Genomic DNA, 27,075 nt, shown 5'->3' with positions numbered 1-27,075 from the left:
GGTTCTGGCCACTTGATTTTCGTGTCACTACAGGCTACTGGAAAACGGGAAAATACCACTTATTTAGTTTTTTTCCACCTTTAAAAAAATGATGCAAAAGAATAAGGCCGTTTGGCTTTATGCCCTATATTCTTCCTTTGTACAAATAGAAAAGTCAAGCAAATGGCTCTTGTTTTTTTATGCAGACACTTCAAATATAGCTATACAACAATAAGGCACAAATTATGACGTACATTCCCAACTCTTCTTTTACAAAGTGAGCAGCAACAAAATAAGAAAGCAACTCTTTTTAAAACAATAAGAGAAAAATACTTACGTGGTTACATTATGGATACAAATCTCAATACGTTCAAATGAGATGCGATTGTAAGCAGTTTTTTTGTACCTTTTCCTTTTTTCATAACTACGCAATCAAAAAAGAAAAATAATTCACGCTGAAACACAATAAAGAGGGGTGTTGTCTAAATCAAGTATCTTGCCTGGTGTTGGTGCTGAGCATATATATATATATATATATATATATATATATATATATATATATATATATATATAAAAATGAAAAAATTTGAGACCACTCCAAGTTCTCTTAACTAGGTGACTAGGTTTTATTTTTATGAAGCTACCGAATTGAATTTTATTTCTATCAGAACTTGTTGGTCACAAATCTTTTGTCTGTGACTTATTGTCTCTGGTGATGAGCTGTCTTACCCTCTGTACCTTTCTTACTATACAAACAGGTATTGGTTTTCAATATTACAACAGCAAGCGGTCAATAAAGGAGGAAGTGAAACAGATAATGGGCAAAAATTGTGGTATCTTGGAAAACAGACAAGATGTGGCAAATATTCTAAATGAGTATTTCACAGAGGTTTTTACAAAAGAAAAAACAGATGACATGCCACAGGTTAAAAATCAGTAGTAATCTGTAGACAGAAGAACAAAACCGATTGTATTAGTGGAATCATACGTACTATTTCAGAACCTTGGGGTAAGTCTTCCAGTGTCTTGCATTACATTACAGCATTTAATCATGAAATACTCATTTACTGGACTGCAACGCCCATTAAAAACAAGAAAATAGAGGAGCATCTTAATGAAAACCATACTCTTGGAGATAGTCAACATGGGTTTAGACGAGGCAGATCATGTCTTACTAATTTATTGGAATTTTTTGAACATGCAACTGCAGCTGTAGATCATGTGAAAGCTGGTGAAAACTGGTTGATGTCTAGGAAACGGAGGGTGTCGATTAGAGGAGTCACTTCTAAATGGAGTGAGGTTGTTAGTGGAGTTCCACAGGGATCAGTACTAGGGCCTGTTCTTTTTCTAATCTATATTAATGATCTGGACTCTGGGATAGTTAGCAAACTTGTCACATTTGCAGATGATACTAAAATAGGTGGCTCAGCAGATACAATCTTGGCAGCACAGGCTATTCAGAGTGACTTGGATATTATTCAGTTGTGGGCCGACACCTGGCAGATGAAATTCAATGTGGACAAGTGCAAGGTAATACATGCAGGTAACAAAAATGTCCACTATAATTACACTATGGGAGGAATAGAACTAGATTAAGTAACGCATGAGAAAGACCTAGGAGTCTATGTGGACTCCTCACTTTCTCCATCCAAACAATGTGGGGAATAAAAAAGGCAAACAGAGTGTTAGGGTATATTGTCAAAAGTGTAGAATTGAGAACAAGGGCAGTAATGTTCAGACTGTACAATGCACTAGTTAGAGCTCATCTGGATACTGTGTGCAGTTCTGGGCTCCACACTTCAAGAAAGATATCGCTGCTCTAGAGGCAGTTCAGAGGAGAGCAACCAGACTTATTCCAGGTCTGATGGGAAAGTCCTACTGAGAGACTGAGGAACTGAACCTTTTCACCCTGGAACAGAGAAGACTACGGGGGGACTTGATCCAAGTCTTCAAAATCATGAAAGGCATCGACCACATCAAACCAGAGGAGCTTTTCCAGATCAGCAGGGACACACGCACCCGGGGACACAAATGGAAATTGGACTTCAAGGCATTCAGGCAGAAAACAGGAGACACTTCTTCACACAGAGAGGCATCACAATCTGAACAAACTCCCCAGCGATGTGGCTGAAGAGACAATTTGGGAACATTCAAAAACAGACTGGATAGGATCCTTGATCACTTAGTTATTAATGGACACCAAACGAGCACAATGGGTCGAATGGCCTCCTCTCGTTTGTAAACTTTCTTATGTTCTTATGTTCTAACACTTGGGAAAGTCCATCCTTATAAAATGTTCAGTATCCTGTACGGCTTTTCCATCAACTTGTTATTGCTTTCATCTTTGTCATTCAACAACCAAATTGACACGAGAGAAAAATAGACAACGTGATTGAAAAATATAAATATATTTATTAACAGAAGTGGTGATTTGAGCACAGTGCAGTCAGAGGTGTCCCCCCGCGGCTCCACTGCTGTCCTGCCCGGCATCTCTGAATCTTTGCTGCACCCAGCTCTGCCACACAGCTCTGATCTTCATGGGGGGAGGCTCCTGGGGGTCGTGGGAGCTTCGGGAGCTGGGCCTGGCTCTCTTCTGGGATGCACCTCCGCCAGCAGTATGCTCCCTCTCCCCCCCGGCCTGTGTGTGTGGCTCTGGGGTGAGGGTAGTGCGGGAGGGTGCCCTGCCAGCGCCGCCCAGCAAATTCCCCCGCAGGTCCTCGGAGCTGCCCAGGCCGGAAACGCTCGAGTCGCCTCCATCCGAGCGCAGGCAGGGCTGGACAACCTCACAGCTGCCTCCACATGGCTCCGGGTCCGAGGGGTTGAGGATGTGGTCTGGTGCGGGCGTGTGGAGTCCGTTCAGGAGCGGGGATGGGGTGGTGAGACCAGGCCAGGCAAGGGTGGGGTAAGGAGTGAAGGCAGAGTTACTGCTGGGAATTTGGATATTTTGCGACACAGGGAACGTAGGTATGTAATCTGTAGACAGAAGAACAAAACCGATTGTATTAGTGGAATCATACGTACTATTTCAAAACCTTGGGGTAAGTCTTCCAGAAACAGGTGTCTTCCATTACATTACAGCATTTAATCATGAAATACTCATTTACTGGACTGCAACGCCCATTAAAAACACTCAAGACTGATTCAAAAGTCTTGCCTGAGAAGTCAAAGCTATGGCAGGGCCGGACATCCTCACAGCTCCCGTCGCAGAGCTCCAGGTCTGGGGAGGGGGTGGTGCTGATCCAGATCTCAGCATCACTCTGGAGTGGAGAGGGGGTAGGGCAGAACCGAGGCGGGGAAAGGGCCGAGAGGGAAGGGAATGCAGGTGTGCTGCCTGGAGACAGAAGAACAAAGCAGATTTAATCATAAGAACATAAGAAAGTGTCCAAACGAGAGGAGGCCATTCGACCCATCGTGCTCGTTTGGTGTCCATTAATAACTGATGCAAGGATCCTATCCAGTCTATTTTTAAATGTTCCCAAACTTTCAGCTTCTACCACATTGCTGGGGAAATCAGTGGAATCACACTTAGTATTTCAAAAGCTTGGGGTAAGTCTTCCAGAAACCAGTGTCTTCCTTATTACAATCCATTACATTACAGCATTTAATCACAAATTACTAATTTAAGGGACTTCTAAGCCCATCAAATCGCACTCTAAAATGATTCAAAAGTCTTACCTGAGAAGTCAAATCTACAGTAAATAATTTTTGGGATAAAGGTCTTAGGGATGTCCTTTTCTGTGGGGAAAAGCGTGTTTTCCCAGAGCGGTGTCAAATCGTGTGCGGCCCGTCCGTCGTCCTGTCCACAGAACGAAGATATTTCCAGGCTCAGGCTTCCAGGGCGATCCCACCAGGAGCGCCCAACATCCGGTGAACTCGCACTAGTGCTCTGTGACATCATGGGGTGGCCCCCAGAGTGAGCTGAGACGCTGTAGGGAAAAATGGATAGTCACCGATCAGAATAACTTTACCTAACATTAGCTGATTTTAGGATGGCATGGATAGTAACAATTGCGTTAGACAGTAAAGGAGAAAACAGCATTTACTGTAGTACAAATAAGCTCATTTACCTCAACCGAGCAGGAGAACACCCGAGCATAACCTCTGTACAGCGGAGCGGAGAGCACAGGAAGATCTTCGAGATGAATGTGCGACTCCAGAGGTGCATGAAGCAGAGCACTTCTTATACTACTGGACTGGATCTTCTTCCCATTTCTCCTCCTCCTTTCATAATGAGGGGCCCGCTCATTGTCACATGCAACACTGGAATGCCATTACCTAATCACCAATTTGTACAGACACTCCTGCCCCATTGTGCTGCTCTCTGAGACCCGTTCACACCTGTAGTCCAAGTGCCGGGGTTTGACTGGCCTTGTTTGCATGTCACTGTCTGCGAGGCCTGTATTGTGCTTGTAGCCTACATTCATTGATCACCCAAAACTAGTGCCTTGATCATGTAAATGACTCCAGCGGACAGTAATGCAACAGCAACCACTGCTATTATTGTAACAAATGGCCCAGGACAAAAGAGGTTTATTTAACAATGATCATTCATATCCTCTCTCTCTGCTAGTACCTGGACATTTCAACCGAGAAGAACAACTTATTTCCATATGGGCCAGTCTACCAAAACGGGTCCACTGGGTCATTACCAACTTGGAGATAGTTAAAGTACTAATATATATATATATATATATATATATATATATATATATATATATATATATATGTATCTTAACATACATTGTTAGCATGCATACAAAATGAATAAATCAATATGATAGTTTCAATCTGATATTATAACATTAATTGATAACGAAATAAAACGTTTAGATATTTATTTACCCACCCGTTGAGAAACCCTGTCTTTATGAACGCCATTGTTTCACCCATCGTAGTAGTAGAGTCATGATATATTTTGAGAAGCCTATAACCACACAAATACAGGGTCGGTTTCGTAAAAGTTGCGTGCAGTGTTATACGATTATTAAAAATAATTTGTTTCCGCGACATAAAATGTAAATTATCACTGTCAACCAAATACAGACCAAATAAACACGTTTTGGTTATAATTAAATTACTAGAGTGCTAGTTTTAGATGTGTGTAGATAGGTGGCATTTTTCAGCAAATCTGGGCAAAGTTAGGCTTTATGTAGGCTACTCCTTTCATTAAGTAGATGCTATGTTATGTTAATAACAATCATTTGGCAAATTACATTAACTATTCTGGCTTTTATTAAAGGAACAAAGTCAACTGAAGGATCCAGTAAAACAATGGTATGTTTTTTAACGGTATGTATCTTATTTAAGTGTAGTGCAGTGTAGGCCATCTTTATAATTGCGTAGGTTTTTCAGAAAGTGTTACAAAAGACATAATAATGGCAACATCTATCTGCTGGAGTTAAACAAAAAATAAAACATGTAGAAATGGTAATTCATGCACTGAAACAGATATGCTGGCTACATAGACGACTGACCCATAAGGCAAAGGGGGCGGCAACGTATATATTTTGTACTCACTGGTATGCATAAAAGTTAAACATTTCAAAATGTACATATACGAAAATAGTCAGGTCAGGTGCAGACTGTCATTTCTAAATATTGGCATTACCCACTGCCTGGCCTTAGTATTGGTTTGACCTATTTGCGCTCCACTATGACAGCTGAAGAACAAAGTAGTGAGAAGTTATTCAACTTGACTAGTTTACAGCTGAAACGCCATATAGGTATTTAATTCAAATATTTAGTAACATATAAGAACAGATAAGCGGGAGAAATTCACATCCGCGGTTGTGCGGTTAATAATAACAGATGTGTTAGTGTTTGATACTGAATGTCATGACTTTGGGTCAATCGCAACGAACTGGAAGCCCCGCGGTTAGTGCGCACTAACTTAGACCTAATCCAGCTGGACTAAAAACTGTGGATAGTACCGTACTAAGGGGAACACAATGTGCCAATTTCACAATGTATTGACTACTTTTGTAACTGAACTACTCATAACTCTTTTCATAACCACAACTCGTTTTGTTTTCCATATCAAGTTTTGTTTGTGACATTGACAAAATGTAATTTATTAATGATGGCGTACACTGGTGAAATGGACACCACGGCTATCAAAAACATAATTCAGATAAGAACCGGTGTACAGATAGTCGATTGAAAAGGTTTTATTAAATACTATGAAATAACGGAGACTATAGGATATTGAAAGCTCTACACAAATTATTACCCAGCTGGAATTGTAATGCAATATTATATGAATAATAAGTTATATATAATAGTGCACTCTAAGAAGGGTTCTAATAAGAACCTTTCAGATACTGTGGAGGAACCCGTAAAGGTTCTAATTAGAACCCTTATGCGTTATGTTCTTTAAAATAATTCAGACCAAAGTATTACATGTTTAGTCTAGATACAGTGGCGATTCTAGAGTATGTAGGGCCCCAGGCAAAATAATTCCTGACGGTGTTGGTATTTTCTCCCGTGAGAGGGGGGCGGACGGATGCCTACCCCCTAGCGACGCCCCTGTTTAGATAATGTGTTGGGTTTCGTTTGGGGGAAATAAAGTGCATTGGGAAATGCAGTGTATCTTTAGCAATACAGTTTTGCGCCATAAACACAAAATTAACCTAAAAAAAGGGTATTTTGCTGTCACGTTTTTATGTTTTGCTTTTGATATAATATTTTTGATTACAATCCTATACATTTTGATTCCGATTGTTGTTTACGGCTCACCACCTGTGAGCCACTCTGTGGCCCCTCGTCCTTCAGCCCCTGGATGTTGCAGGGCCGCTGCCAGTGGCCCCTGCTGATCAGAGTATTTGAGTTCTTCAGTGGCCCTTCTGAGTATTTAATTTTTTTCAAGGGGAAAGTTGAATACAGTAAGATACTCCAAATCCTCAGGTTATAAAACAAAAGAGATTTGCCACTAAATAGAAAAAAACATGATCGTCATTGTATCACTTCTAACGTCACCATATAGATACACATCACAAGACACAGTATCTGTTCACAAATCTCTTCACAAACGTCCTTGTCCTGTGCTGGATGGATCCTGCTCAGCAGATGGAAACTTAGATGTGGATTTTATTTAGATTTTAAGTGGACTTTACAGATAAAACATAGAACCAAAAAACATAAATGTCTAATGAAATCTACTATGTTAGAGGTGGTCTATAACATGCACACAATCAGCAGATCCACACAAACCCCCGCATTAAAGCGCCTGCGTGTTTATTTCGGCCGGGACGTTTTAAAACACGTGTGACAGTCGAGCAACTTGCGCGCAAGTGAAACTAGTGTGAGGCACCGTGCGCAATTGCACTGAGATGTCTGAAAGCGTCTTGGCACAGGCACTTGTGTTAATGAGCAAACCGCCGGACAATAACGCACTGGCCTCTGTGTTGCAATCTCGACGGACAGCTAGAGCCTGTTTGTTGAAGGCGAGTGAACTTTGTCCTGTCCAGCTGCATATGTTACCCGATACCGGTTGTTTTTGAATGTGACGTCCGCTTTGCGTCAAGGTGCGGGGCTATAATTTGCACACGGTGCCTCGCCGCAGCTGATCAGAGTGCTACTATGCTGCTGTGCGCCAGGCCGGCCCTGTGCGCTCTCCACAGGGGACTCGTCCGCAGATCCAGGCCCTTGCCCCGCAGCTTGCAGCGCAGTATGGCTTCCTCTCCGCAGACCGCGCTCCCAGTCACTGTACTGGGCACCATGGCTTTCGGGGGGCGCGCCGACGCGGATGCGAGCACGGCCATGGTGCGGGCTTTCCTGGAGCGCGGGCACGACGCGCTGGACACGGCGTTGATGTACACGGGTGGACAGGCGGAGGCCATCGTGGGGGGCATGGGACTCGCCAAAACAGGTATCGCCACCCAGACGCCAGCAGGCAGCGGCGCCACAATGTAACTGACGCTGTAAGACGTTCTGAGACGTGCGTTCGAATTAGTGCCACCTTAATTCAAGCTATAGCTCGGTTACACATGCTAATTGTAATTGTCTAGTTTCTCTAATTGGATGCAATGGGCATTACACAAATAACCACATTGCTCTTGATTTATAAAACACAAGGGATGCTATATTGGAATTGTATGTTTTAGTTTCTACAACGTAATAACAGAAGGTGCGTGGCTCCAGTTAACTCTTCATAATGAGTTTGATTAAGTATTAATTGCACAATATGCTAAACAGGCACACCGACCGAGTTGTTGTTAAACATGTGCAAAGGTTGACCTAAACTGTAGACTGCACACTGAGGTTCTCATTCACTAGTGAGGGACAGTGTGATCATGTATTTGTCTTTACTGAGCTGCGTTTATTTTTGTGGGGAGAGAGGGGCACTGTTGCCAAAATGTTTGTGGTTGTGCATGAGTGGGGTGACTCAGAATGAGTAGTAGAGAATGAATGGTTAGATTCGGAGTAGTGAGCTGCACATTGATTGTTTGCAATAAATATGCCATATTTCCCTTGAGAGTGTCTTGCTTGCATTTCAGCTCCCGTCTGTTCTGTCTTGCCTGTGAACCCTCTTACACTATCAATTTTAAAAAGCACCAAATTAACTAGCTCCCAGTGTTATGAAGTAAAATAAAGTTTGTGTCGGTTAGGACTGATAAATTGGTCTGACAAACTGCAATGTGACTATGCGCTTTTAGACACTAGCCTTCTCTCCTGACAGTGAAAATCGCGACCAAGGCCAACCCCTGGGAAGGTAAGACTCTGAAGCCCGAGAGTGTGCGCTCCCAGTTGGAGACTTCTCTGACGAGGCTGCGGTTGGAGTGCGTCGATATCTTCTACCTGCATGCTCCGGACCACCAGAATCCCATTGAGGACACCCTGTGGGCCTGCCAGGAGCTGCACAAGGAGGTAGATGCACAACCAGTCTCCACACTGACACCCATAGCTGCATCAGCAAAACATGTGACATCTGAGATCCTCCTGTATAAAAGTCATATACATGATGAAATGCCAGTTTCCTTTGCTAACTTACTTACATAAGAACATAAGAAAGTTTACAATCCAGAGGAGGCCATTCTCACCATCGTGCTCGTTTGGTGTCCATTAATAACTAAGTGATCAAGGATCCTATCCAGTCTGTTTTTGAATGTTCCCAAATTGTCGCTTCAGCCACATCGCTGGGGAGTTTGTTCAGATTGTGACGCCTCTCTGTCTGAAGAAGTGTCTCCTGTTTTCTGTCTTGAATGCCTTGAAGCCCAATTTCCATTTGTGTCCCCGGGTGCGTGTGTCCCTGCTGATCTGGAAAAGCTCCTCTGGTTTGATGTGGTCGATGCCTTTCATGATTTTGAAGACTTGGATCAAGTCCCCACGTAGTCTCCTCTGTTCCAGGGTGAAAAGGTTCAGTTCCTCAGTCTCTCAGTAGGACATTCCCTTCAGACCTGGAATAAGTCTGGTTGATCTCCTCTGAACTGCCTCTAGAGCAGCGATATCTTTCTTGAAGTGTGGAGCCCAGAACTGTCCACAGTATCCAGATGAGCTCCTCATTGTACATGAGCCCAAAGAGGCCAAAGAGGAGAGGAAAATGCCTTTAGATTAAATTAATAAAATTGTAGTTTCACTAATTTGACAGAGCAGCATTTGTGATGTGTGGTGTTTAATTTAGATGGTTTATTTATATGCATAATACCCATTTGTTTATTTAGGGCAAGTACAAGGAGCTTGGTTTGTCAAACTATGCATCCTGGGAGGTGGCTGAAGTTTACTGCATTTGTAAAAACAACAACTGGATCTTGCCTACAGTGTACCAGGTAAGAAAGTTGAACAATTAGCATGTGATCGTTCTAGGCATGAGTTTTGATTGTTTTTTATGTGAAATAGTAAAAGACAGCTCCTGGGCCTTGGGTTTGATTCTGGCCCTGACTGCCGGCCTGCGTAGAGTTTGCATGTTCTCCCGTGTCCATGTGGGTGTTCCCTGGGTGCTCCGGTTCCCTCCCACATCCCAGAGACAGGCTGCTTAGGTTGTTTGGCTTCTCTGAATTGCCCTTCGCTGGACTCTCCTGTCCAGTTTGTGGTCTGTGGGTTATTGATTGCATGGATGCATTAAAAATAAATCTCTTGTGCATCTCCTCTACAAAACACTAGAGATGATGCCTTCTCTTGCCCTTGCCTTCTCTCCCGCAGGGGATGTACAACGCCACCACACGCCAGGTGGAGACTGAGCTTCTGCCCTGCTTGCACCACTATGGGATGAGGTTTTATGCTTACAACCCGCTGGCAGGTAGTGTGACGCACAGAGCCGGCTTCACAGAGTGTTGCTGCAGTCTGTGATTCTTACATCAGTCTCACCTGCTTTGTTTTCGTTTTCCACAGGGGGTCTCCTCACTGGCAAGTATAAATACGAGGACAAAGATGGCTCTCAGCCCGAAGGCAGGTTTTTTGGGAACACCTGGGCCGAAGTGTACAGGTCAAGGCAAGTATTCAGGGCTGTGTGATGTCTTGTACAGCAGGATGGAAGTCATTTTACAAGCAGATAAAGCACTAATTTCCAAATAGTGAGCTATTATAGTGGTGATTTTGGGAATCCACACTCTTGATTAATTGTTTAAATAATGATATTGGTCTTAATCAACCTTCAGAAAAGTAAAACAGTTGTTGACCAGGCTTAAGTCTCTGCCACACATAAGTAGAGGACCCTGCTTAGAACAGCTGAGATTGCTATGAAACCAACCATTATCCTTTGAAGGAAAAAAGGCAACGTACTTCAACTGTTCTATTAGCCTACATTTCAAATGACGGTGTAAAGCTCTATGGTGCTCTACAGATTGAAAGAGTAATGGCTTGCCCACATCAAACAGGTACTGGAAGAAAGACCATTTCCAGGCAATAGATGTGGTTCAGAAGGCCCTGGATGTTGCCTACGGCTCCAGCAAGCCCAGCTTGACGGCAGCCGCGATACGCTGGATGTACCACCACTCCCAGCTGCAGGTAAACGGTTACAATTCAACCGATTTCAAACACTAGTTTATCAGAGGCAGTACAAAACACGAGCTCCGTGCGGTCTTCAGCAGGGTAAGCAGGCCCGGTCGGCACATGACTCTGTTTTGTGTGGCAGGGGGAGCGTGGCGACGGGGTGATCGTTGGCATGTCCACCATGGAGCAGCTGCAGGAGAACCTGTCCGCCTGTGAGGGGGGACCCCTGGAGCCAGCTGTGGTGGAGGCCTTCAGACAAGCCTGGGACCTGGTGGCACACGAATGCCCCAACTACTTCCGCTAGAGGCCCAGCACCCACACCAACGAAACCCCACCCATGTGATCCCCACCTAAGGCATCCGGTTAATTCATGCACATTAAAAGAAGCAAAAAAGGGTTTATAACATGCTCAACACTGCAGGATACGGTTTTCTCTCAATTTTAAATAGCCTTCATTGATCTGCTCTATATACTTTGAAGTTGTTTCATTGTGTCAAGGTACAAGGTCCTGATAACATGCATACATCCCAAACACTTAATAAACACAGCAGTGGATAAAATAATCCCGAAAGAACTCTGTTGAATTATCTCCTTGCTGATATTTGTGGTGAAGGTTTAATTTCCTAACAATAAGAGTCAAAGAAGTCTCTCTTGTGAATAAACACACTAATATATATATATATATATATATATATATATATATATATATACACACATGTATGTATGTATATCCCCCCCTACTTGATTCATAAACTAATTATGTTTAACACAATGCCCATAATAGGCTGTAATGAACACATCTTCTAGAAACTGATTTTATAATTCTGTGATGTGTAAAAGAGAAAAATTAAACCAATTTAATTTTGTTTTTTTATATAGTTCTACAAAGTTCACACAATACATTGCTTTTTTGGGGGAATAAAAATACAACTTTATAAATATTTAGCCCAGTATGTTATTCATTTATCAGGGTGCATTCATGTGCAATTGTATAGTACTGGTGTAACCAGTACCCCTACAACCACGTCAATATTGGGAAAGTGTGAAACAGAAATAACATGCTGCTGCCATGTTGAGAATATGAATAACTCCGTCTGTGTCTGTAAATGCACAATTTGGAAAAATACAGCACAGCATGGGGTGGCAGTTGCTGAGGTGAGAAGTATAATGCAGGTTTCATCCAGGTGGTGCACATATGCCTGGAAAGGGTACCTGAGAGACACAAAGTTCACTGTACTTTTAAAAACTCAAGTCTACAGGAGCCCCGCAGTTTCACAACCTCCTCTCTGTGCACAGTAACACTAACAGGGGCAGGGGTGCCATTTTGCATCCTGTGTACAGGCATCTATACCTCAACAGTAGTCACTTGTAAACACTAGATTCTTCCTAATGCTTTTAGGAACACAAATCTGTGTACTCTTAAACACAAAGGCTGACAAAGCTTACGCCTGTCAGTTCTCAATGTTCCCTTCAGTAATTATAGAGCTATAAGGATACACTTTCGTTACACTAGTATGTTTGGAGAAACTGTACAGAAAGTGGTGTGTATAATATATATTTAAAAATATATATATACATATTTATACATAACAAAATAACATGGATATTTGGGGAATACATTTCTGTTTTATCAACTTCCCTTGTGGTTTTACTCCGAAGTTAAACCAATTCAGAGAAAAACATGTTGAGCCTAACTGAGGAAGCGGTTACACAACACTCGGAGCAGGTCCCAGCATTCAACACACACAGTGGGTCAGAAAGCCTCCAGGAGAAATCCACGGCTCCGCTTATGTGAGGGACTCGAACCGAGCCGACGGCATTTGTGTAGTAATGGAAAACAATTAAAAATAAACACTCGTTTCAGGACATTTTGTGGGGGTGAGGGCACAACACAGCTCTTTAAAATCTGAGAAAGTCTGCTGTCCAGTCTTTTTCTTTTTTCCCCCTATTCAGTCATCACTCCCCTCCTCTTCGTCCTCTTCCTCGGCCTCCTCCGCGTCCTCCAGCTTGTCGAACTCTCCCGTCTCGGAGTTCCACATGCACTTGATCTGAACGCTGAACTCCGCCATCTCGATGCCGAAGAGTTTCTGTGGAGGGCAGAGCACACCGGGTTACAGCTGTGCTCAAACGGCCAATCGCCACGTGTACATGCAGATGTTCTGCGCTGCCCGCTTCATACATAAACATTCGCATTGTTATCACCTGTGCAGAGCAGGACTCTACATTACTCGGCCAACTCCGTTACATTCACAATGCAAAACTGGAACGACAGAGCCGATTTTCTGGATCGCATTGATGCCTGCAGTGAACAGGAAGATAAAGGCCAGACCCATTTAATTGGCGTTCATACGGACACTATATTAACTTACCAGAATCCGAGCTTGTTCGGGCGTCAGAACTTCCCCATCTTTGCACACATCATGGTCTTTCAGCAGAGTCACCACGCCTGCAGACAACACAGGATGCTCAGGTTATATGGTGTTTTGTTAACACACAGTCATGAGGACTAGATCATAAATTAACAGATTTACATTGGAGGTCTTTGTGGATTGATTTGTTGAACACATTTGATAAGGTAAAACATAAATTACACGGAAATAAACAAATCGGGGAACTCAGATGAACCAAGGGACCCACTCCATCACTCAAGAACTTTTTCCACTCAGTATGAACCAAATTTAAAAACCATTCAGAGCCAATACTACTGCAAATGGTGTATTCTGGGGAGGAAGTGAAGAGGCAGCCACCGTACCTTTCTTCAGAGCTGTCGGCAAACCCAGCTGTCTCAACTGGGGCTCCATGGAGTGGGGGAACTGATCCAGGGGACCTTCGTCCAGGGTCACAGCCATAGTCGCCTTGCTCCCTCCCCGTGCAAAATCCACCTCCTTGAAATGGCTGAAATACCTGATTCAGGTACAAAAATAATAGTAAAAAAAATAATAAATAATAAAAAACACAGAGCGAAACAAACCAGTCAGCAGCTAGACCACTTCTAAACTAGGATCCTAGATCATGGCTATGATTCTTCATGCAGTATGAAGGTAAACTCATAGGTGCATGATTCTATTCTTCTATTCTATAGTTAATACAACCCGAATGTCCTTATTTATTGAGTATTCACAAACGTCTGTCACAACTCTTTAAGGAAAATCAAATGTACAGAAATAACTAGGTTTTTCCAAGACTGAATGTTTTAAATGTACTGTGTATGTGATTAGCCACAGAACAATGATAGGAACCTAACTGAAGAGAGCACAAGCCCCAACACACATATACTTACTCCTTCACCTCCTCTTTGGTTTTATTGGTGAACAGCAGACCCACTTCACCTTTCAAATACTTGCTGACCTGCAGGACAAGACGACTTAATTAGGAAATTAGATGGTTACAGGAAACGAGCGGACTTGTGTGGTTTACGGAAGAAGGCAACTCTCCAACAGCTTACAAGGGTATGACTGTGCTCCTGAAGTATGGATGTACTCAACCAACACCACCAACTATAATATAATGCATCTGTAATTTATTATATGGAACTTGAAACGCAGATCAATGCACTCTTAAGGTTGGGGGGGGGGGGGCAATGAAAGTTGTGCAGCCGTTACCTTGTGTAAATTGTCCTTGTATTCATCTGCAGGCCCCTTTCCCAATGCAATCATCATCACTTTGTTTTTGCCAAAGAAGAATCTAGAGAAGGAAACAAAACATGGGGGAAGGAATCAAAGAGAGAGATTGTCAAGAGGGAAAATCACCCATTTTACCTTTGAACTAACATACAGTTCTTATCAGGGTAGCACGTCTTCTGTTGCTAATTCTAACACAAGATGAACGATTTTAATTATTTCCGGAAGCCTACAGCTCCTATTGGGTAATATGTAGCTTTTAAGAAGGTATATGCAAATAAAAGCCAGACAAACAATGGGATAAAACAGTATCGCCTTTATTTCTCACCTGCTGTGCTTCCACGCTGTCCTGACGTCTTTCAGTTTGTTGTTCCTCATGTTGGCCACGGAGAAGATGAACAGGTATCTGTAGGTGTCCACACATTTCCGCAGCTGAGACAACAAAGTGCATCAACTCAGTAACAGGTTATGGAGGAGTTCACACCAGTACCCACAGTTTAAAACCAAGAAAAAAATAACTATAATTACAACCAAAAAACTAAAATTACCTCTTCGATTAAATTCTGCTTGGATTCCAATCCCTTCTTTGTGGTTTTGGTTAAGGAGACTGTGAAGAGAAATGCCATCTTTATTACACAACCAGCTTCCAAGAGCATTCTGGTATTAGATATAATACTACTACTACTACTAATAATAATAATAATAGAAAAGTAAGGTTATTATAAAAGACATGGATCACAAGAAAATAACATTAAAATGCAATCATTAAAGACTTGCACGTGGGATTTGAATTATTGTCTCCGTCATATGGCCCTTACCAAGCAAATAAATAAATACATAAATCATCAATTCTTGTACCCAGGAATGCACGGTTTACTGTTAAAACATCATCATTATTTTAATAATCTAGTACATTTCTATGAAACTAGCCAATTTGACCATGAAAGCCACTGTAATGTCACTAATCACGCTGCGATTTATTTTCATATTTTTTTCTTTATAACTTGAAACATTTACACTAACCGTGCACGTATTAATTATAAACGTCACTTAATACAGACTAAATAACGCATAAAACCCACCTTTCTTGTCCCTCTTTGACTTCGGCATGGCTCTCACGTTGCACTAGCACAGCGCACAGGACCCCAGATGGCCGTTCTTCCTCACAGCTGGCGGCCCACAGGATGCCTGAACACAAAGACCTAAAATAAATACATTAATAACAATCGATACAAATATTTAAAAAATACACTTACAAATATATATATTTTTAATTAAATATCTTCTTGAGTTTGCATCTGGCATTTAGTAGGGACTACATAATATTGTACCCTTCGGCCCAATGTTCCCCCAGTGCATTGTGGGCCGGTGGAGGTCTCTGCGAGTGTGTCAGTGTTCCGCTATGGCTACATTTGTGACTTGCTTGTCTTTTTTCTCCGTCTTATTGCATTTTTCTGCTGCTGTGTTTGAGGATCAGGTCGGCAAGTTCGACTGGTGAGTAGAGGGCCTAGAGATAGTTAAATAATACATTATAAAACTAGAGAAATGCTATGTGATTACCACAGGGCTGTGACAGAAAGCCAGAGTCCCCGGGCAAGTGCACGGCAGTAGCATATGGCCAAATAAAACAGGGAAACTTTGATTCTGCTTTTCATTCGTATGGAAGGGTGGTTGGTGTTCATTGCTGGCAAAACCTCCTTTAATTACATGTTATATGTTGCCTAAAATATAATACACTTACTGTAAGTGTAACGCAAGAGATCTCCCATGCCTGCCCTAAGCGTAGCCCATTTAATCTGTTTTCCACTGTTAATATACTGGTTTTAAACATTGGGTTTCAATGCTGTGTGGCTATCTAATAAAGACTAACTTTCTGAGCTAACTTGCAGCCCTGCTTTGTACGTTGTGTGTCCAGGAGGCAGCAGTATGTTGGAAAGGTGCGTTTTGCCTATTTTGACACCCAGACGCAAGCATCCAAAAAACTGCTGTTGGCCACCGAGAATAATGTCATCGCCTCCCTCAACTCCAGGAATGGAGAGATCTGTGAGTAGCAATGTGCCATCGGTGTATGATTCCCCATCGCTGGAGTTCAACCCAATCAAATGCTGAGTTTTAAAACTGTTGAAATATACCAGCTGGTATAAAAGAATAAAGCCAAAAGTAAACGTATTCTCTCATTTTCTATTTTGCCCCAAGAAAATAGTTTTAGTTTAGTAACTATATAGTCTGATAGGTCTATTGCATTTTGCTTAAATCTATATTGTGACCTTGTCAAACAGTATAAAAGGCAAATTGTCATTGATGCAAACTGTCATCTCAATAATTGTGTTGTTTTGCTCAGTCTGGAGACAGGTGGACAAGGCTGGCCCGGAGGGACACATTGACACATTACTGGTTCATGGCCAAGGTCAGTTCTAGTAATAGGTATTTAATATAGACAATGTTATATGATCTAGTAAAACTACTCAAAGACGTTGATACTGATTTTTGTGTTTACATAAAAATTACATAAAACACAAAACTACAAAAGAGCCCATTTCATGTTTCAAATTGTGGTCATTGTTAAACACGCAGTAAAATGCAGGGAGCAGAAACATTCACAGATGTCTTTTTCCTGTAGAATTAAACTGGAGGTGGACGTGAGTTTCCACAGGACGTTAGGTGGCAGGAGAGGAATCCACGGGTAGGAGAGTCTGAAGGATCATATTAAGTTTAGCTACATTTGTTTTGCCCACAGATGCTATAATGGTGACTGGGAACGGACGCTTGCTGCGGTCCTGGGAAACCAACATTGGAGGTCTGAACTGGGAGGCTGTGCTGGACACTGGCAGGTGAGGGCTCCTTGGAATAAAATGTCGCCTATTCGTAATAAACATTTCCACAATCTTCACACCCTGGAAGAACACAGAGATCTTGAAGATTGTTGCCGTTTAGTCTTTTTTGTTTGGTGTCTTGTGCACAATAGTAGTTGGTTGATTAAACCTGCGATTGCTTTTCGTTTGGCCCAGTTTCACGTCCGCTGGTTTCGTGGGGCTGCAGGATTCGGTGAAGTACGTGGCTGTGCTGAAGAAAGGTGCCATCTCCCTGCACTACCTCTCCAACGGCCATCAGAAATGGGTGGAAAATCTACCAGACAGGTCGGCTGAAGGAATACTGCTAAAACTGTGCAAAGCCCTCTGTAAATGTAACGGGGCAGCGATTACAAACCCTGTCTGTCCTCTAATCTCCTTGCCTTTCGAACCCACCAATTTAAAAAAGGTACAGGAGCAGGTCAGTAAGGGGTGTTCTTGAATTTCCTTTAGTGAGACCGTGCAGTACCAGGCGGTGTACTCGGGGGGCAGTGGAGAGGTGTTTGTGCTGGGTGTGGTCCCTCAATCCCACCTTGTTGTCATCGCCTACAACATCGAGGATGGCGAGATCATGAAGCAGGTAGCAGCTCAGATCTTCAGCTCTCGACAACAGTCAAAAGGAGAGCTGTGGACTACTAACGGCAATTTCTTCTGCTAATACACTTATAACAACATCTTAAGGCACTGTTTTGAATCGCTCCGCAGAGGTCAGTAGACGCACCGTGGCTCTCTGGTCTCCAGCCCGTCTGTGGGGTGGTCAGTTCGGGGATCCTGATGTGTGTGGACTCCTCGACCGCGTCTCTCTACACTTTGCCCTTGGATACTGAGGACAGGGAGGACATGAGTCAAATACTCCTGCAGGTAAGGGACAGGCATTTGCAGACTTCCTTTTCTGGTAATAAAAGAAGCACAATGTTAGGTTGGATACAAGCATCATAGAGGTTAACGCATATGTGTCTGCTCTGTGTATCACTAGACAAAGCGATTTCATTACCTTCTCTGCATAGTTCTTACCATCTTTCTTCACTTGTATATCCCATAACCTGCACGCCAGCAGTGAAATGTATTCACCTGAGAAAAACTCGGTTGATCAGAGCAAATATGTTGGCAGGCGTTTCTTTTCTGACCGTCCCTGCCTCTTCCTCCCTCCAGTCTCTGGATCTGGCCGTTGCCCCTGATTTCCAGCCGGTCATCACCTCCACCCAGCCCAATCCGGCCCGCGACCCCCTGCCCGTTTTCTTCCTGCAGCTAAGTCCCGACCACCACATCCTGCTGCAGCTCCAGGACGGCATCATCAGCTCCCTCCGGGACTTCCAGCCGGTAAACTGTGATCTCTTCCCTTCGGACCTCCGTATCGCCACACTTCTGTTTCCCTCCACGGAACTTTGACTGTGTCAATTGCGACACTGTTTTCCTAGGACTGGGCACACATGGATGTGGGACAGTGCGCTGTCGAGATGCCAACAATATGTTTGCGCCATTGTTGCTGCAAGATTGTCTAACCCGTGTGTAAGAAATGGAACCTTCTGTAAAAGATTCTGGAACTAAGACAATTCAGGTTAAATGCGATCTATTCTCAGCATCTTTTTAAATGTAGGTGTACACAGCAGAGTGACTGTCGTTTTTTTCCTCCTCAGTGAGTGATGACAACCCTTAACCAAACCTTAATGCTGAACATATATTCTTTGGCACTGATGTGCTGTATCTTTCTCTTTTAATAACGTGCATTTAAATTATTTAGAGTAGACGCTGTTTGTGCCAGATTTTTTGAACCAAGTAACCGATGGATGTTTGGATGTGTTTCAGGCTTCACTGGCATCCTTCGCTACGACCGGGGAGAAGACTGTGGCGGCTGTCATGACACCCAAGAACAACACGGTGAGCTATAATCAGATTTAACTGCAGAGCAAAGCGGCTCGGATTGCGTTATGGAGAGGCATACCTCTCTATATAAATGTATGAATATTGTGTACGCATTGCTTTATATCGATCTGTGCAATGTTGGTCTTCTGTTGTAGTTCTCTTGAATGTCAATGTAGAATGCTGATGAAGTAAAGGTTGCTTTTTACATTATTTAACAACGCAATAATCTAGAAAAGCATGCCTTTTTACTAAACTTTAAACTCTGGAGATGCCCTGATTACCAGTTGATGGTGCCAAGCTCAGGCAGCCATAATGCAGTCACCTTGATTTTTTCCAAATACAGAACCCATCTGCTTTGTATCTCCAGTGGTTGAGTTTGCCTGGCTTGTCAGTCTCACGCCCTCTCCCTCCCCTGTAGGCCTGCAGCATCAACCTGTACTCTGCGGATTCTGGAAGGAGGCTTCTTGACACCTCTGTTACCTTCCCTCAGGACCCAACTGGTGGGCCACCAGAGCGAGTGAGTATGGCGCAGTATACACGGTGTTCATAGCCTGAGGATCTTAAGTATTTCAAGGAATAGGATAACAGAACAGTAGTGCAATATGTGTCCGGAAATATAACTTTCTTGGGTTTTCAAATGTCTGTGAAACCTGTCTGATTTCCAAACTTGACTTTCAAATGTGACACTTTTTAGGTTCCTTGAATAGTTTTAAGACAAAATATTTTAATCCATATCTGTAAATTGACTTTATTCCTCATTCCAAAGACACCCCACCCTTCCTCCGAACTACGTTAAAAAGGTACTGGTGTGGTTTGTACCCTGAAAGTACATACAAGTTGTCATATTGCAACGGAAAAGAATACAAATAAATACACCTATGAACACTTGAATGTGGGTAAACTATTTTTGTTAATCCAGAGAAAAAACAATACCTGTTAATGATTCAAAGCATTGGTATCTAGTAATGAGCTGATAGCTAAATGTCTGCCACACCTTCCCTCCTATTCAGCTCTATGTACAAGCGTTCCTGAAAAAAGACGACTCTGTTGGCTATAGGGTCTTGGTTCAGACTGTGGATCATGCTTTGACCTTTATACAGCAGCCAGGTAGGAGACGGTACTCCAGTCTGTGGGGACAGGCCTTTTCCATCCGCACACCAAATCTCTCGAGCACTAAACATTCATTCTCATTGATCTGGACTCAGATTATGCACATTTTGTTGAGCTTACATTTACTTGGTCCTATCCACATTTTGCAGCTACATAAGTCAAATAACTATTTTAGTATACATTTATCTGATACATGTTTCATATGGATATGTTTTGGGCAGTTCAGTACAATGAACGCCAAACGACTGTTGTTATTTTTGAATGGTATAAAAGCGTGGGTGGCTGGTAATGCCTTCCTCTTTCAGGGAGGGTCATGTGGTGTAGAGAGGAGGCGCTGGCTGAGGTCGTAAACATGGAGATGGTGGATCTGCCCCTGACCGGAACCCAGGCCGAGCTGGAAGGAGAGTTTGGCAAGAAAGCCGGTAAAGCAGAAATCCTCTTTTATTACAGTACTTCTCTGTTTATTTGCTTTGAATTGATTGATTCTGAATGTTGGAAAGAGGTTATCGTTGTTCGGTAGTAAAATGACCTGGTCTCCTTCCCTTTCCTGCATGTCTGTCGGAGAGAGAGCATCCCCTCTCTTTTTCCAAAGCAAGAGCTGTCCTGCCTGAGTTGAAGTTGCCGTGCACACTTACACTCACAGGCACAGCTTGACAATCCCTCAGGCTGGATCTATGTATTTTCTTATTTTCGGCAGTGTGATGACCCATGTTTTGCTGAAGGGACTCAAACTGATATCTGAAAAGCCGTACGGGGAGACAGGAGGGCAGTACACCGATAGAGTGGTTTTCAGCAGGAGATATAGTGTGTGATCCTCATATCTTTTAAGGAAAGCTGAGACTCTTAGCACTTAGCTCCGTGTTACTGTGCAGAGACCTCCAGCATCATCCCTTTTGCTTACTAATGGCTCGACGCCTGTGGCTGCTGTTGCTTCCCGTGTCCTTTCTTACCTCCCATTTCTCTCCGCCGAAAGCTATAGCCCTTGACTGCTGACTGCGCTCCCTCCGTCTGATTTCTCATTCTGTCTGTCTCAGTCTTATGGGTTTTTGTCTTTGCTTTTCTTCAATGCTGCGCTTGGATCCAGCCATTCAAGGTATTGTGTACAGCTTTTGTTGTTTGCAGATTTTTTAAATGTATTCTTATTTTATGATGTAGATGTGTAAGTAAATGTAGACTCTTTCAGTCAAATGTAAAATGTGGATACTGTTAGTCATTATGATATTCATTAAGACACAGACATCGTATAGGTCACATAATCCTGGGATTCTTGTTATTGTGAGGTGAGGCATTCATTCAAATGAAAGGAAACTGTTTGGAGAGATTAATTATTTTTCATGTAGATTTTGGGTATCGTGGGATATGCAGTGACCAGTAAAGATGTAACGCAATGCTGTGTTGATTGCTAGACACATAACACAGGGCTGTCGAACTCTAGTCATTGAGATCTGCGGGCCGTTCTGTTCTGTGATCCTATTTCGGTTCTCAGTTCATTCAATATTTAAAACTAAGTCTAAAGTAGATGAATGAAAATATGAATTTGAGTCAAGGGGCAGAACCTCTAAAATATTTAGAGACTTGGAGTCAGCTGTCATACACAGTAGAGCTTGGTGTGGAACAAAAGACACCGCCGTCTGTGGTATATACCATCTGGAGCATGTTGAAACGGTCTGCAGAATATAGCCAGCAGGATGTGTGAGTGAGACCGTCGGCTGCTGCTGTCATGGTGGAGTGTGAGAGTGGTACAGTAGGGAAGATGGTGGCCTGACTGTCCTCTGATCCTGTCCTTTCAGACGGGCTGCTAGGGATGGTACTGAAGCGCCTGTCCTCCCAGTTCATCCTGCTGCAGGCCTGGCTCGCCCAGCTCTGGAAGCTCTTCTACGACGCCCGTAAACCCCGCAGCCTGGTCCGCAATGAGGTCACCATCGAGACGCTGGCCCGAGACGAGTTCAACCTGCAGAAGATGATGGTGATGGTCACGGCCTCCGGGAAGGTCAGTGGCTCGCTGCCCATATCATTCCTCCCCGGCGTGCGTTTCTGACCCTCCCAGTCACGCGTCCTCCCTCCTGTTGCAGCTCTTCGGTATCGACAGCAGGTCGGGCGCAGTGCTGTGGAAGCACTACCTGCAGAACGTGCAGCCCAATGCCGCCTTCAAACTGATGGTGCAAAGGACGACCGCCCACTTCCCCCATCCCCCACAGTGCACTCTGCTCATCAAGGACAAGGTACAGTTTCTCTCTGGATTGAGTCCATTGCTTTCTAAGAGAACTGTCCAGGTGTGCCGTTCCTGTTGCAGGCTGTGACGCAGGTGTGTGTGTTTGTTTGTTGGCAGGAGTCGGGGCTGAGCACTCTTCATGTGTTCAATCCAATTTTTGGCAGAAAGAGCCACATCACCCCTCCTGTCCTGGGACGTCCCATTCTGCAGTCACTGCTGCTGCCCCTCATGGACCAGGATTATGCCAAGGTCCTCCTGCTTATCGATGATCACTACAAGGTGAGGGAATGGGCACTCGCACGGGGTGACTAGAAGAAAGTGTGTGTGTTTGTATCTTTAATCTGTGTTTGCTGCCTTTCCACTCCAGGTTACAGCTTTCCCCTCCACCAAGAACGTCCTGCAGCAGCTCCAGGAGATGGCCTCCTCCATCTACTTCTACCTGGTGGACGCTTCTCACGGCCGCCTGTCTGGTTTCCGGCTCCGCAAGGTAAGTCCGGTGCAATTGCCTGATTGGATGATGTTCTATTCACACTGGTTTTGGCCTGATCGAAGTGTTTTCTCTCTCTCTCTCTCTCTCAGGACCTGTCCACAGAGTTAATCTGGGAGGTGGTCATGTCTGCTGAGGTGCAGAGGATCATGGAGGTGAAAGGGAAGAGAGCCAATGAGCACGTCCATTCGCAGGGCCGCGTGATGGGAGACCGCAGTGTGCTGTACAAGGTAACCCTCTGGATTTGGGCTCTGCAAAATCCACAGATCATGGGATTTGTTTTTCCATTGTGGGGACAATCGCCCCAGCCCTAAAACTGTCTGGGGAACTTTGTACCAAACCTGCCGCAATGTAGAGCCCGTGTTCTGTAGTTTATGCACGGAGTGCTTGTGTATTTGCCCACAGTACCTGAATCCAAACCTGCTGGCCGTGGTGACGGAGAGCACCGACTTGCATCAGGAGCGCAGTTTCGTAGGGATCTTCCTGATCGACGGCGTGACGGGGCGCATCATCCACGAGGCCGTGCAGAGGAAGGCCCGCGGCCCGGTCCACTTCGTCCACTCCGAGAACTGGGTGGTGGTGAGCATGCTGGGCTACTTACAGAGATTCCTACTAACTAGTCCATCCTTCCTCTATGATAGAACCTCCCAACGCGAGAGATTTTAACCCTTTCTGCCTCTCCCACACTCTCGATCCCTCCCGTGTCTCTCTCAGTACGAGTACTGGAATACCAAGGCCCGCCGGAACGAGTTCTCCGTGCTGGAGCTGTTCGAAGGGACGGAGCAGTACAACAGCACCGCCTTCAGCTCCCTGGACCGCCCGCACCCTCCACATGTCCTCCAGCAGTCCTACATCTTCCCCTCACCCATCAGCACCATGGAGGCCACCCTCACCGAGAAGGGCATCACGAGCCGGCACCTCTTGGGTTAGTGCCACCCTCGCACCATGGACGCAGAACTCTCCTGTATTGGTGTCGGCATTGCAGTACTGGTGTGGCTGACCCGGCCTCCTCCTCCTCTCCTCTCTTGCAGTGGGGCTGCCATCTGGGGCCATCCTCTCCCTGCCCAAGATGTTCCTGGACCCACGCAGACCAGAGGTGCCCTCGGAACACAGCCGGTGAGTCTCGGAGCCGAACACATTGGTGTGAATTTGTCTTCACACTCTGAAATGATCGATTTTAAATGATCGTTTTTGCCTTTCTGTACTTTCCAGTGAAGAGAATCTTATCCCCTACGCCCCAGAGATGCCAATCCGCTCAGAGTGGTTCGTTAACTACAATCAGAGCGTGTCCAGAGTGAGAGGGATCTACACGGCCCCTTCTGGCTTGGAGTCCACCTGTTTGGTAAGAACTCGGTGCTGGGGGCTGGAGTGAGACACGGTGGCCACGCTCAACTGTTCGGTATTAAAAATGCTGCCTTTTATGTCCTAGGTGGTGGCGTACGGCTTAGACATCTACCAGACGCGGGTCTACCCCTCCAAGCAGTTCGACGTGCTGAAGGACGACTACGACTACGTGCTGATCAGCAGCGTGCTCTTCGGCCTGGTCTTTGCCACCATGATCACCAAGAGGCTGGCCCAGGTCAAGCTGCTGAACCGTGCCTGGCGGTAAGGGGGCGGTGCCGTGGCCCGGAGACCCCCGCCACCGCTCTCCGCCTCTTCGTACCCGGCACTGGGATTGCTTTAGGACGGTGGTTTCCAGACCCATTCTCTGTAGATAACGAAGTGTCCGGGTTTTCCTCCCAACCAGAGCCGTTCGTCATTGAATCATAACAATCCAGTGAATCTGGTAACTTCTCGTGGTGGTTGCCACCTGAAAGTGCTTTTCCCCTACAAGTGATGAATAAATAACTAAACAGTGATGTAGTGTGACCTTACACACTTCTAGAATTTAGAATTAACCATAAACCATCTATACATACTCAATGAATTTGAATATTTTGTTATGCTGTACCCTTTTCCTTTAATGCATTACCAGAAAGAATATCGTTGTAAGTGCAGGAATATTTTACACATCAGACGGGCAGAATGGTGTTTAAAATGTAGTGACATTTACTACATACTAGCAGTGTTCACTATATCCATCCATGAGGGCTTGTGTCTTATTGGAAGATTCGGGTCTTTTTCTGTGTGTTTCTTGTATGTGTTGTCCATTTCGGTTTGGCTCTGGTTGAGGTGGAAGCTGTAGGAGATTTTGTGGTCTTGTGATCACGGAGTGGGCTGCCAGTGGACACAAAAAGGTGGTGGTTGGATAGATGACCACTCGAAGGCCTGGTTTCTGCACATTGTTTTGAAATGTGCAGGATCCTTTTCAATTGATGCGCACACTTTTTGTTTTTGTTTTTAAGTCTAAGGAAAATCAATCTTCTAACTTGACAACTGAGTTAGTTTAACTATTTATTACACGATTCTGAATTAAAAGGGTTCTTCTAGATCTAAATTGGTGTCCTAAAAAGTTTTGGATGGATCTCAATTCCTTTCATTATTTTTAAAAAGTGCTGTTTTAAGCCTCAGAAATGTTCTTGGCTTCCCAAAAGTCAGCTGTGCACTGGATTTTGTCTTATTTTTGTATTTATTTAAAATGTTTAACTTGAGGCCTGGCTGCTCAGTACACTCATGTTCAATAGGGGAAATGTGTTTATTAAACATGTAAAATAGCATTATTATCTCACACCACCCTACAAATAATCCCAGGGATCTACTCAATTCTAACACCATGTTGCAGATTGTCAGTAGTACATTTCAACAAATACATTGAAAAAGGTATTCAGATCACTAATTTTAATGCTTTTTTTGTCGTCACGTGTTTGAACGTTGAAAGTTGAAGTGGATTCCAATCTGCATATCTCATTACATTGTCCCGGTAATAACTTATGCTTGACTTTATGCTTTGTATTTGTTGTAATTTACTGTGAACACAATGTGCAAACGTCATGTAATAACATAATTCAGACCTACTATGAAAGTTGATGGTGGGGGAGAGCAAATTTACATTGAGCTGTCGGAAGTCTTCTTAGAGGAAATTAATAATTGGAATGACAACAGGAACAAATAACATCAGTAACACAATATGCAAGCAAATCCAGATATACATATTTTTCCTCTTTAAAAGTTGAGTCCTGGAAAACAGAGCAATTGTTGTCAAAGATAACAAAAGCCCTTCCAATACTCTGCAAGAAAGCATGCACTAAGAATTCAATTCAAGTTTTAATTTAGAATATGGACATCACTTCCAAATCCTCTCTCCTCTGGAGTGAATAGCACTTTTACACACCTGCTACTGGCACACTGATCGGATTGGCTGGGAAATCATTCTGACCAGCTGCAGTAGATGGAGAGGTATTTGTCTGAACTGGGTTACTTCTGATTAAACTATGAAAAAAGCAAAATTATTGGATTTGAATTTTCCACAACATTGTTTCAGTTACTGTACTTCCATAATAGGTAATTTTAATTTTATTTCAATTGTAACTGTTGGGAAATCTTAATCAACATTTTAATGTGAGGCCTAAATACAATAACTTTTTGGGAATACTTCAATACAGAATAATTTGTATTTGTTTTCGAACGCAGGCTTCTTGAGATGCATACTAAGCACAGGGTTAAAATTGCTCCGAGCTAATGTTTGTCTTTGTTGACCAGTTTGATTGAAAATAAAACCCATTTCCATCCACATGCTGTGGTTTCGTCTGCTTATTATTAAGATTTTAATTGACTGTGGTTAGAGGGACTGAGGAAATCTGGGGATCCCTCCTTCATTAGAAGATTACAAAGTGACCCACCTTGTAATAGTAGCAGCAGGAGGGATTGCATTTATGGAAAATGCACCTACTTATTATAAAAACACAACTCAACCTATAGAATAATATATAATATAGAAAATAGCTTTATTGCTTTGTTTACAAATGGTAGACATGTTTACAAATTAGCAAAACATTATGAACACTAATTGCTACAAAGTAAATAACTGAGAGCAAAGATTAGTGAGAAAGGACCCCTAATTCATTGTGTATAATCACAGTATCAATAAGC

At 43.6% G+C, this 27,075-nt stretch overlaps 3 protein-coding genes across 3 annotated transcripts; 2 read left to right on the top strand and 1 right to left on the bottom strand.

Annotated features, from left to right (window-relative positions):
- The first annotated feature begins 7,341 nt into the window (after window positions 1–7,341).
- akr7a3 (aldo-keto reductase family 7, member A3 (aflatoxin aldehyde reductase)) lies at window positions 7,342–11,468 on the top strand. Its single transcript, XM_066691096.1, has 7 exons — window positions 7,342–7,846; window positions 8,657–8,844; window positions 9,639–9,743; window positions 10,117–10,213; window positions 10,306–10,405; window positions 10,791–10,920; window positions 11,048–11,468. The coding sequence occupies exons 1-7, from the start codon at window positions 7,558–7,560 to the stop codon at window positions 11,207–11,209; spliced, it is 1,071 nt and encodes a 356-aa protein (XP_066547193.1). The 5' UTR covers window positions 7,342–7,557; the 3' UTR covers window positions 11,210–11,468.
- A 293-nt stretch (window positions 11,469–11,761) lies between these two features.
- mrto4 (MRT4 homolog, ribosome maturation factor) lies at window positions 11,762–15,712 on the bottom strand. Its single transcript, XM_066691097.1, has 8 exons — window positions 15,608–15,712; window positions 15,074–15,132; window positions 14,854–14,957; window positions 14,508–14,589; window positions 14,186–14,253; window positions 13,658–13,809; window positions 13,275–13,351; window positions 11,762–12,992 (listed from the first exon to the last, which is right to left on the bottom strand). Exons 1-8 carry the CDS (start codon window positions 15,633–15,635, stop codon window positions 12,855–12,857), a joined length of 708 nt encoding a protein of 235 aa, XP_066547194.1. The 5' UTR covers window positions 15,636–15,712; the 3' UTR covers window positions 11,762–12,854.
- Window positions 15,713–15,875: 163 nt separating this feature from the next.
- On the top strand, window positions 15,876–26,716 carry emc1 (ER membrane protein complex subunit 1). Its single transcript, XM_066691095.1, has 22 exons — window positions 15,876–16,019; window positions 16,441–16,568; window positions 16,867–16,932; window positions 17,263–17,356; window positions 17,534–17,662; window positions 17,828–17,954; window positions 18,080–18,235; window positions 18,527–18,694; window positions 19,181–19,252; window positions 19,656–19,754; window positions 20,248–20,344; window positions 20,653–20,769; window positions 22,138–22,337; window positions 22,420–22,569; window positions 22,677–22,838; window positions 22,927–23,046; window positions 23,139–23,276; window positions 23,452–23,625; window positions 23,761–23,971; window positions 24,078–24,162; window positions 24,259–24,388; window positions 24,476–26,716. Exons 1-22 carry the CDS (start codon window positions 15,928–15,930, stop codon window positions 24,653–24,655), a joined length of 2,895 nt encoding a protein of 964 aa, XP_066547192.1. The 5' UTR covers window positions 15,876–15,927; the 3' UTR covers window positions 24,656–26,716.
- Window positions 26,717–27,075: the final 359 nt, after the last annotated feature.

The sequence above is a fragment of the Amia ocellicauda genome, chromosome 18 (genome assembly GCF_036373705.1).
Source record: "Amia ocellicauda isolate fAmiCal2 chromosome 18, fAmiCal2.hap1, whole genome shotgun sequence".
NCBI classification, from domain to species: Eukaryota; Metazoa; Chordata; class Actinopteri; order Amiiformes; family Amiidae; genus Amia; species Amia ocellicauda.
Note: the sequence above shows the minus strand (reverse complement) of the source record. Positions and strands in the feature narration are given on the sequence as shown.

Excerpts from the sequence above, each read along its gene's own strand:
- akr7a3 (XM_066691096.1), top strand. The coding sequence starts at position 7,558 with ATGCTGCTGTGCGCCAGGCCGGCCCTGTGCGCTCTCCACAGGGGACTC. Across the intron at positions 9,744-10,116 it reads TCTTGCCTACAGTGTACCAG|GGGATGTACAACGCCACCAC; the intron begins GTAAGAAAGTTG and ends TCTCTCCCGCAG. Across the intron at positions 10,406-10,790 it reads GCCGAAGTGTACAGGTCAAG|GTACTGGAAGAAAGACCATT; the intron begins GCAAGTATTCAG and ends CACATCAAACAG.
- mrto4 (XM_066691097.1), bottom strand. The coding sequence starts at position 15,635 with ATGCCGAAGTCAAAGAGGGACAAGAAAG. Across the intron at positions 13,352-13,657 it reads GCCGACAGCTCTGAAGAAAG|GCGTGGTGACTCTGCTGAAA; the intron begins GTACGGTGGCTG and ends TGTTGTCTGCAG. Across the intron at positions 12,993-13,274 it reads CCGAACAAGCTCGGATTCTG|AAACTCTTCGGCATCGAGAT; the intron begins GTAAGTTAATAT and ends TGCCCTCCACAG.
- emc1 (XM_066691095.1), top strand. The coding sequence starts at position 15,928 with ATGGCTACATTTGTGACTTGCTTGTCTTTTTTCTCCGTCTTATTGCAT. Across the intron at positions 20,770-22,137 it reads AGAGTTTGGCAAGAAAGCCG|ACGGGCTGCTAGGGATGGTA; the intron begins GTAAAGCAGAAA and ends CTGTCCTTTCAG. Across the intron at positions 22,570-22,676 it reads CTCTGCTCATCAAGGACAAG|GAGTCGGGGCTGAGCACTCT; the intron begins GTACAGTTTCTC and ends GTTTGTTGGCAG.